Here is a 12390-nt window from a genome sequence, read left to right on the forward strand (position 1 = left end):
TATTACTGGGTCAAGCGCATAGGCTTGAGGTGATACACAGCTGTACATAGGTCATGTGTAAACATTTCCTTGATGAACCATTGCAGGTGGTGGCATCACATGCTATACGCAAACTATTCTTGGAAATTAACAAGGATGCGTCTGGCTTGAGATTTGTTTGAGAAATTTTAGAACTACTAATGGGCAAATTTGAATTACGCGCCTCTGGCTAAGAAAGGAGTGACAAACGTTGCAAACGCTGATCTCATTTTATACTTTTATTTTTAACAACTCATATTTTCGCGCCAGCTATCGCCAGGCAATACAGAAATAAATCTAGTCACTTGTGATTCAAGATTGGGACACTTGAATATAGTCAAAATATGCTTACAGCAAAATATCATCATTCATATTTATCTGAGATAGCACATTTGATGGGGCAATAATACATGTTACTATGATATAGTTAAAGTTTAAGGATATATTGTAACACGATTAACTAGATTCAAATAAAATGTACTGTGCCCGCATATAAAAACATGCATATGGACATTGGTTGGTTATCAGATTCAGCCTCAGGGATAAACTCCAATACGTGCCATACTTCTCTGCTTCCATACATATTTCTGACAACATAATACAATGAATGTTTTAATTGTTAAAGGCAAATATTGACGAAATTGGTCTTCCACTTAAAGGACAGGAGACAATAGGTATCTGCCTTCAAGAGACCTTTTTAAAAAAGATTGACATAATTTATTTTAAAAAGCTTTATCGCATACAGTAACTTTTCAATGAATACAGATAAGGCCGCAGTTAGTCGTGTTATATATCTATATTGTTTGTTTAACATGTGTCCATGATTGTAGATTGTACATTAAGTTCATCATCATTTGTAAACATGATGTCTTGTTTACAGATATAGTAAAAGTCATACAGGTCATGTAGGTATTTGTAATGATATACAGTTGACATTCATGCAATGATATACAGATGACACTCTTGTAATGATATACGGAGTACACTCTTGTATTGATATACAGATGACAGTCTTTCAATGATATACATACGACACTCATATAATGATATACAGATGACACTCTTGCAATGATATACAGAGTACACTCTTGTAATGATATACAGATGACACTCTTGTAATGATATACAGATGACAGTCTTGCAATGATATACAGATGACACTCTTACAGTGCTATACAGATCACACAGTTGCAATGGTATACAGATAACACTCTTGTAATGATATACAGATGACATTCTTGCAATGATATACAGATGACATTCTTGCAATGATATACAGATGACATTCTTGCAATGATATACAGATGACACTCTTACAGTGATATACAGATGACAGTCTTGCAATGATCTACAGATTACACTCTTGTAATGATATACAGAGTACACTCTTGTATTGATATACAGATGGCACAATTGCAATGGTATACAGATAACACATTTGCAATGATATACATATGACCCATATTGTAATGATACACAGATATGACACTCTTGCAATGATATACATATTACACTCTTGTAATGATATACAGAGTACATTCTTGTAACGATATATAGATTACACAGTTGCAGTGATATACAGATGACACTCTTGCAGTGATATACAGATAACACTCTTGCAATTATATACAGATGATACTCTAGTAATGATATACAGAGTACACTCTTGTAATGATATATAGATGACACTCTTGCAATGATATACAAATGACACTCTTGTAATGATATACAGATGACACCCTTGTAATGATATACAGATGACACTCTTGTAATGATATACAGATGACATTCTTGTAATGATATACAGATGATGCTCTTGCAATGATATACAGATGACACTCTTACAGTGATATACAGATGACACTCTTACAGTGATATACAGATGACATAGTTGCAATGGTATAAAGATGACGCTCTTGCAATGATATACAGATGACACTCTTACAGTGATATACAGATGACATAGTTGCAATGATATACAGATGACGCTCTTGCAATGATATACAGATGACTCTCTTACAGTGATATACAGATGACATAGTTGCAGTGGTATACAGATTACACTCTTGCAATGATATACAGATTACAATATTGTAATGATATATAGATTACACGATTGCAGTGATATACAGATGGCACTCTTGTAATCATATACAGATGACATTCTTATAATGATATACAGATATGACATTCTTGCAATGGTATACAGATATGACACTCTTGCAATGATATACAGATATGACATTCTTGTAATGATATACAGATAACACTCTTGCAATGATATACAGAATACACTCTTGTAATGATAGATTACACAGTTGCAATGATATACAGATGACACTCTTGTAATGATATACAGATAACACTCTTGCAATGATATACAGATGACAATATTGTAATGATACACAGATGACAATATTGTAATGATATACAGATGACACTATTGTAATGATATACAGAGTACACAGTTGCAAAGATATACAGACGACACTCTTGCAATGATATACAGATGACAATATTGTAATGAAACACAGATGACACTATTGCAATGATATACAGATTACACTCTTGTAATGATATATAGATTACACAGTTGCAATGATATACAGATGACAATATTGTAATGATACACAGATGACACTCTTGCAATGATATACAGATGGCACTCTTGCAATGATATACAGATATGACACTCTTGCAATGATATACAGATTACACTATTGTAATGATATATAGATTATACAGTTGCAATGATATGCAGATGACACTCTTGCAGTGATATACAGATGACACTCTTCCAATGATATACATATGACACTCTTGTAATGATATACAGATTACACTCTTGTAATGATATACAGTTGACACTCTTGCAATGATATACATATGACACTCTTGTAATGATATACAGATGACAATCTTACATTGATATACAGATGACACTCTTGTAATGATATACAGAGTACACTCTTGTAATGATATACAGATGACACTCTTGTAATGATATCTAGATTACACAGTTGCAATGATATACAGATGACACTCTTGCAATGATATACAGATGACACTCTTGTAATGATACACATATGAAATCTTGCAATGATATACAGATTACACTCTTGTAATGATAAACAGAGTACACTCTTGTATTGATATACAGATGACAGTCTTGCAATGATATACATACGACACTCTTGTAATGATATACAGATGACACTCTTGTAATGATACACAGATGACAATCTTGCAATGATATACAGAGTACACTCTTGTACTGATATACAGATGACCCTCTTGCAATGATATACAGACAGATGACACTATTGTAATGATATACAGAGTACACAGTTGCAATGATATACAGATGACACTCTTGCAATGATATACAGATGACACTCTTGTAATGATACACAGATGACACTATTGCAATGATATACAGAGTACACTCTTGTAATGATATATAGATTACAGAGTTGCAATGATATACAGATGACACTCTTGTAATGATATACAGATGACACTCTTGTAATGATACACAGATGACAATCTTGTAATGATATACAGATGACACTTTTGCAATGATATACATATGACACTCTTGCAATGATACACAGATGACACTCTTGTAATGATATACAGATGACACTCTTGCAGTGATATACAGATGACACTCTTGTAATGATATACAGATGACACTCTTGTATTGATATACAGATGACACTCTTGTAATGATATACGGATTACACTCTTGTAATGATATACAGATGACACTCTTGTATTGATATACAGATGACACTCTTGTAATGATATACGGATTACACTCTTGTAATGATATACAGATGACACTCTTGCAATGATATACGGATGACACTCTTGCAATGATATACAGATTACACTCTCGCAATGATATACAGATCACACTATTGTAATGATATACAGATTACACTCTTGTATTGATATACAGATGACAGTCTTGCAATGATATACATATGACACTCTTGTAATGATATACAGATGACACTCTTGCAGTGATATACAGATTACACTCTTGTATTGATATACAAATGACACTCTTGTAAACATCTCCAGATGACACTCTTGTATTGATATACAGATGACACTCTTGTAATGATACACATATGACATGACTGTAATGACATACAGATGGCATGTTTGTAATGTTATACAGATGACACTCTTGTAATGATACACATTTGACCTGACTGTAATGACATACAGATGGCATGTTTGTAATGTTATACAGATGACACTCTTGTAATGATACACATATGACATGACTGTAATGACATACAGATGGCATGTTTGTAATGTTATACAGGTGACACTCTTGTAATGATACACATTTGACATGACTGTAATGACATACAGATGGCATGTTTGTAATGTTATACAGATGACACTCTTGTAATGATACACATTTGACATGACTGTAATGACATACAGATGTCATGTTTGTAATGTTATACAAATGACACTCTTGTAATGATACACATTTGATGTGACTGTAATGACATACAGATGACATGTTTGTAATGTTATACAGATGACACTCTTGTAATGATACACATTTGACATGGCTGTAATGACATACAGATGGCATGTTTGTAATGTTATACAGATGACACTCTTGTAATGATACACATATGACATGACTGTAATGACATACAGATGACATGTTTGTAATGTTATACAGATGACACTCTTGTAATGATACACATTTGACATGACTGTAATGACATACAGATGGCATGTTTGTAATGTTATACAGATGACACTCTTGTAATGATACACATTTGACATGACTGTAATGACATACAGATGGCATGTTTGTAATGTTATACAAATGACACTCTTGTAATGATACACATTTGATGTGACTGTAATGACATACAGATGGCATGTTTGTAATGTTATACAGATGACACTCTTGTAATGATACACATTTGACATGGCTGTAATGACATACAGATGGCATGTTTGTAATGTTATACAGATGACACTCTTGTAATGATACACATATGACATGACTGTAATTACATACAGATGGCATGTTTGTAATGTTATACAGATGACATGACTGTAATGACATACAAATGGCATGTTTGTAATATTATACAAATGACATGACTGTAATGACATACAGATGGCATGTTTGTAATGTTATACAGATGACATAACTCTAATGACATACGGATGGCATGTTGTAATGATATACAGATGACACTCTTGTAATGATACACATTTGACATGACTGTAATGACATACAGATGGCATGTTTGTAATGTTATACAGATGACATGACTGTAATGACATACAAATGGCATGTTTGTAATGTTATACAAATGACATGACTGTAATGACATACAGATGGTATGTTTGTAACGTTATACAGATGACATGACTGTAATGACATACAAATGGCATGTTTGTAATGTTATACAGATGACATGACTGTAATGACATACAGATGGCATGTTTGTAATATTATACAGATGACACGATTGTAATGATACAGAGATAGCATGATTGTAATAAAATACAGATGACATAATTGAAATTATATAAGACATTTCGTTTCCTTCATTTTAAACAGTTTTTTAACGTTCCTTTAGGACTTATTCTTTGAGGCAGACACATACAATTTGTAAAACGTATTTGTAATAATATGTAAATGATATACTTAGATTTAAAGGTTTTTGTAACAATTTCAATTCCTGTTGATATTTTGTAACTTTGGGGACTGTTGAAATTCGTGGCATTACCAGTTTCATCCAAATCTTTAACTCTTTATCATATGACAATTTCTTCTCAGCGATGTAGTTCAATGAAACTTTCAAGTAAACGCGGAACGGTGTATTTGTATGCTATCCCATTTCTCATAATAACTCTAGAAGTCAAGCATTTCAGAGGCAGCGTTGAGGGTTTGAGAACAACTTTAGCAACAATGTTTCTTGCACACTGAAATGCGGTCAAGCCGTCGGCATTGGTCGCGTCCACATGAGCCCCTGAACGGATTAAGGTCTTCAGGATTCGATTTTGTGTGTGCGCATCGAAACATGAATGGTCGAGTTGAGAAGCTTTGTGTAACGGAGTATTTCTGTTGTTGTCAGTACTGTTGACATCAGCTCCACATTGAATTAGTTCCTCGCAGACGGAAATATTAGGAAATAGGACAACACCTGATTTAGTAAGACAATTATCTGAATCTCTACTCGAGACAGCGATGTGCAGTGGAGTGGAACCATCTCTTAGCGTAGGGTAAAATCTGAGAAACTTAACTATTTCAGAGCGAAGTAGCATGAACTCTTTGTCGTCATTCGCACACAGTAGACACATTCCAACACAGCAGATGTAGGTTTCAATATTTCTTTCCACCTTTTCGATCTCGTCTTTTCTTTCATTGTTTCTTCTAAGTTCTAAGAGGAGTAATGGAAGCAATTGATATGTGTCGTTAAATGCTGGTACTCTATCGTCTTTGAACAAATCAGTGGTGTATTCGCAGAGAAATTCTAGAAGCTCGTCGACATGTTTGTTCTGTATTTGGTTCGACAAAACCGCATGTGTGATAAGGGTGAGTGACACATTCATCCTTCCTTTGTCTGCATACACGGCAGCCATGTATCTAAGCTGTTCTACAAATTCTTTGTGAGTCGGGGTTAATATTCTTTCTCGTATTGCTAATGCCTCCATGTGAAGTAAAAAATCATCTTCCTGAATACGCTCGAGATCTTTCAGCGTGTTGCATTCAGTGTAGTTCCCATAGGCGGCTATTTGAAGAGAGTCTGTCTTGTATATCATATATTTGTCCCTCATGTCCAATGACCTTCTATAATATTTCAAAAATAACTGAAGGTCATCTATATCTGGTATCGCTAACCTCGAGCCCAATAACTCAAGTGCTTGTATTTCTTCCTCCATCGTGTAAAGCTTCTCAGAAACAAAGAAATCCACTACATCACATTTGGCAAATTCAGCCGCTCTCATAATTGGAGTAAATGACAGATTATCTGTCATATGTATTCCAGCTCTTTCAATGCAGACTAAACATTTTACAACCTCTACATTACCGCGTTCTGAGGCAAAATGAAGAGCTGTCAAACCACTGCCATCTATGCTGTCCACAGCAGCTCCCTTTTCGCATAAATATTGCACGGTTGTAACGTGTCCGTTGTAGGCAGCTATCATTAGACACGTGTTGCCCCATTTATTGCGTGAATTAATATCAGCGCCACAATCTAAAAGATATCTGACAATTTCCAAACTTCCATCATAACACGCAGGACGTAATGGTGTGGAGCCTGTTTCTGTTGGAGCATGGATATCTGCACCGTGTTGAAGCAACAATTTGACCAAAGACAGACGGTGATAACGGACTGCACACCAAAGTGGACTGGCATTTTTTATCAACTCGTTCTCGGTACATATATCTCCTCCGAGTTCAATGTTGGTTTCAGATAAACTTAGAAGCAGACGAACAATGTCTTCGTGCCCATTGATGACGGCAATAATCAAAGGAGTAACATAATGCCCTTGTTCGGACGTTCCCTGGTTAAGAGTTTCTTTCAGTATCCGACCTGTCACCCCATTTGCAAGGAGAACTTTCAAGTCCGATGTTCTCCCATCTCTTGCAGCAAAGTAGACTTTCTTTTTCAATTCATTAAGATATATCTGTCTCTTATTCATATTTTGGACTCTTTCTGACACGAGTTCTGGAAATGTAACATAATCGGTTTAGTAATTATTCCAAATGCCTGAAATGTATAAATCATTACCATGTTAAATTTTAACATTTACTGCAAGTCTGCAGAACAGATCGGAAAAGTAACAGTTAGTTAATAATGTTCCCATTATACACGTATGCCCCACCACAGGACCTGAAAAATGATTTAAACACAAAACTTAACTAACATGCAACGGATGGACAGATAAGGATAGAAGCATAACATACAATCGTATATTTACCTCATGTAAAACAATGGAATGTGCATAAAACGTTTCGCAAAGGCAGCTAGTTTACGTTCTTTTTCATGCAATACCCTTGACAACTCGGATATTGAATAAATTGGATCATTCGGATACATTCGTTGGCCTCAATTGGACGTATTGCTCCAAATAATATCTTTTTGAACTTTAAGTCATAATTTGAAAATCTAAATTTGTTATGTATATTTGATTTATTTTAATTGTTTGTTAGTTTGTTTGTTAGTTTTTTTTTTTTTAAATTGTATTACATGTTATTGTAATGTAACTTTATTTGGTGGAAGTTGACATTCTCCAGAAATTCAGTTCAGTTCTGTTTGACCTGTTATTGTTAAACACCCTAATAATAGAAACTCTGTGTCTAGTTTCTGACCTTGATTCAGAACCAGTCATTGTTTTGCTAAACAATTTTTTATTTTTACTTTTTTATTATTTCTCAGAGTAAGATTCATTAGGTGGATTCAAGGCCATACCTAGACTATGTGATGTCAAGCATGTGTATATTATTAAAACACTTCTAATTTTTCTAGAGGGTTGACCATCATCCGGGAATCTGTTTTGCGTCTTAAACTTGTGTATAACTGTTGTCTTTATAGAGATTATTCAGTCCAAACATATGTTGTGACCAGTTTGAGTTGAAATTTTGTGTGATTCAACAAGGAACTTCGCAGGCGTCATCTTCTTCCATTTTGGATTTCATCGGGATTTGAACTCAGTTTCATTCAGAACATTTTATTACTAGGACTTCTAGTTTTAATTCTAGGATTATTTTTGTATTTGATTCGTAAAACCGTAAGTTCTGTTTTCCTCATTTTTACTTGATATTCTAGGGAAATAAATTATTTGTTAAATTTTACAAAGCTTGTCACTCTTTCCTGTTACCTTTTGCAAGAGTCTAGACTCGTAACAAACTAAAATCAAATTTAAAGAGTAAACTTTACTTATTTTACACCGATTGCACATAAAAGTACACTCGATGGCACAGATGTTGTCGTGAAGTATTTTGTTATTGTGAAAACCGGGTACCTCGAAAATAAGCAACCTTGGATGGGAGAAAACATTGCAGCCGTTTTTGATTACGACGTTTATGATGGCATAGTGTTTTGTGGTGAAAACCGGGTACCCAGAAAATAAGCAACTTTAGATGAGACACCACATTACAGACGTTTGTGATTGCTGACGTTTGTGATGGAGCCGGGGATTGAATCCTAAACCGTAGAGGTGCAAAGCATCTGCATATATCTCGATACTAAATAAGTAACACTGTCTCAGTGTGGTTCAATCAGAAATGTGTTGACGGAACCAACTCGCAGAACAAGTGTATTGTCTAGCAACATCCTGGCCGCGCTTCTTTCTTTCTTTCTTTCTTTCTTTCTTCTTTCTTTCTTTCTTTCTATTTATCATTCCATTTACAATAATCTTCAACTGGTTTACTTCTGTCTTTGGCAGCTTGTTTCCACTGCACCAGCTTTGAATGTGAAAATGAATTACCGTCAATAATTCGTCCTTAAATGTATCATTACACAAATGAAAGCTGATATGTCAGTTCAAAGCGCAACACTTTTTTTTCGGATATGGAAATTTTAATTGTCAATCACATAAGGAACATTTTAGGTTGTATACTATATACCAAAAATATTGCTTACGTATCATTCGTTCATTAGACATGTCGGAACATATCCATTACGTCAATTAAACTCTTATCTCTCTCCATGCAACGTAGTGTAAGACATTTTCAAACGGATATATAGGCTGAAATATATCAGCTCGAATCACTTTGACAATACACCATTGCATGTATGCTGCGCTTTCTGAGGATGCAATATTACTGAAAATCTCCATAACGATACATTGTTATCACATTTATATGCTGTCTCACGCTCAAGCCATCTACTAACAAATACAGGAAGAGCTTCCAAACAAGTACGAAAGAACCTTACATTGTGTGTCTACGGGTGTTACGGTGAAAAAAATGATTAGATAAAATGTAAAGGAACATGTCATTTATGCCTATCTTACATTATGATCTCTAAACGAGAGATTAATGTCTTAAGTCGCAAATAGTTTATGTTATTAAACTGCAGTATGTACATTTTAAGTAGAAGGCCGTAAAAAAATTTTTATGAATTTGTAAATTTTCTCCCCAGTGTAACGTGGTTGCCGTACTTCTCAACCTAAAATATAACACAGTTATCTACCGCGATATTTTGTAAACAGACGACGTATCTAGAGTTGATTTTCACTTATTTCTTGGAAGGGTCAATACTGATTTAAAAGATAGTTCCTTCATGCAAGTACCTCGTGTATAAACCTGTGCCTCGGTTACAAACAAACCTATTATAACTTTTCCATATAATTTCCCTATCAAAACCCGTAGAATGTATCTCAATAAATCATTGTGTTATATATATATATATATATATATATATATATATATATATATATATATATATATATATATATATATGTATGTATGTATGTATGTATGTATGTATAGTACACCTAAGCCACATGAATGTGTATACATGTGTCCCACCTATGTGTTGATTCTTCTCTAATTACATCATCTTCTTTCATATTACTTTGTCATCTGTGTTGAGTGATCCCTATGTGAAGCCTACACGTTGACATTTTCCTCTTTTTCAGACTACTCCGTTCTTATATTATCTTCTTCTTTGCGACTGAGCCTATGACTTCCTTGTTCTTCCTGAGCACCTTACGGCTAGCTTGATTCGATAAAACCTTATTTACTGCGCTCCGTTAAATACATTTAAAGCACAGAAAACAACACTAGCAAACTTACACCGCAAGATATCAAATTATCTCAATCATATGCCCTTGGTATAGACGGATGCATACACTAAAATCAATATATTTGTTTGATAGTTCTCTGGTCTACTACAAGAAAACTTACAGCAGTATTGTATATGAATCAAATGTACCCATAACGTTACCAATAACTACCATCGACATGTATTTTTAGAACGAGTGGGTCTCTCTCTCTCTCTCTCTCTCTCTCTCGCAACAAGGACGCCGCTAGAGAGCACTGGCGATCAAGATTAACGTTTTCTCAGTATTAAAAATGGTGGATGGTACATGTGTTTGAATGCTTCCTGTGAATTTATTTGGAAAGATATCATAAAGATGGGTTCATTTTTTAAATCTGCACACTCAAATTATGCAGAAAACATTCCATTTTTATATATTCTTTAATCATGAAAAAAATCATCCCCTGTTGCTACTCTCTCTCTCTCTCTCTCTCTCTCTCTCTCTCTCTCTCTCTCTCTCTTATATTACGACCCTTTGGTCTTAAACTAAGTAACAGAAAAGAGCGAAAAGACCAATAATTTATTTCCCTAGGCTACAACGTGAAAATTTTAAAAGAACTGATGTCCCATATAGTCCAAAACGTTCTTTCACCAGTCCTAATTAAATTCCACTGGTGTTCGAAATAAGGTCCAGCACTGAATATGTTGATGTTCCTGTAGTGTTGTATGTACTAATGTACTGGTTGTCTGAAATGCGATGATGTTCCTGTAGTGTTGTATGTACTAATGTACTGGTTGCCTGAAATGCGATGATGTGCTAACATTCTTCCAATTAATAACAATAGCATAATCCAATATGTCTTTATTTCAATTCACTCATCGCCAAGGTTCTGATGTGTCAAAACTATCAACACCTTAGCAGGGCGTTCAAATATATGGGTGCTTCGGGTCTGTGAATTTCATTCGATGCTGCGGCAAGCCACATATCCAGTCAAAATCCAAGTTGTTCAAATTTTAAAAATGCTCCTACAACATCGAGACTATAGGAACACATAACTGGAATGGACTCCTAAATAAGCAATTTTTCACTGCAGGTCTGTGATTGCACAATTACATCCTTTCCCTCAAATACACCTATAACAGCTTCTCTCTGGTACGCAGTCGTCATTTTGACATTAAATTTACAAAATATCCGGTTCAAGTCAACTGCCTCCACCATTTTCAGACAACGTACAATGCACCGCTGTTATTTGATATTGGTTAGTTGGCATAGCATACTAGGGGAGACAATTCAAAATTAACATTTCTGTTCAATAGTAGTATTAAGCACTTTTTAAATTCCACATAAACAACAATACAAATAATTCTGTTTCTGAGGTTATCGCAAGGATGAATAATTTTTCATGTAAACAAGATTATATAATTAACCTAAGACACAAAAGCAGAGCTAGGATATAGGTCCAAGGTTCATTTTTAGAAAATTCGAAGTTGCAACTAGATTTTTAAAAAAAAAAATCTATTAAATTTAATATAAAAAGAATGGGGGACATCAGGTACAACAAGTTTTTCATGAGAGAATACCAATATCATAGAACAAACATGT

The 12390-nt window shown here is 34.5% G+C and overlaps 1 protein-coding gene across 1 annotated transcript; it reads right to left on the minus strand.

Moving 5' to 3' along the window:
- Positions 1–244: 244 nt before the first annotated feature.
- On the minus strand, positions 245–10695 carry LOC149784692 (protein fem-1 homolog B-like). The gene is made up of 2 exons (XM_089932730.1): positions 10556–10695; positions 245–7748 (listed from the first exon to the last, which is right to left on the minus strand). The coding sequence occupies exon 2, from the start codon at positions 7720–7722 to the stop codon at positions 5848–5850; it is 1875 nt and encodes a 624-aa protein (XP_089788856.1). The 5' UTR covers positions 7723–7748; positions 10556–10695; the 3' UTR covers positions 245–5847.
- Positions 10696–12390: the final 1695 nt, after the last annotated feature.

The sequence above is a fragment of the Sinohyriopsis cumingii genome, chromosome 14, assembly GCF_028554795.1.
Source record: "Sinohyriopsis cumingii isolate HCF-2022 chromosome 14, ASM2855479v2, whole genome shotgun sequence".
NCBI classification, from domain to species: domain Eukaryota; kingdom Metazoa; phylum Mollusca; class Bivalvia; order Unionida; family Unionidae; genus Sinohyriopsis; species Sinohyriopsis cumingii.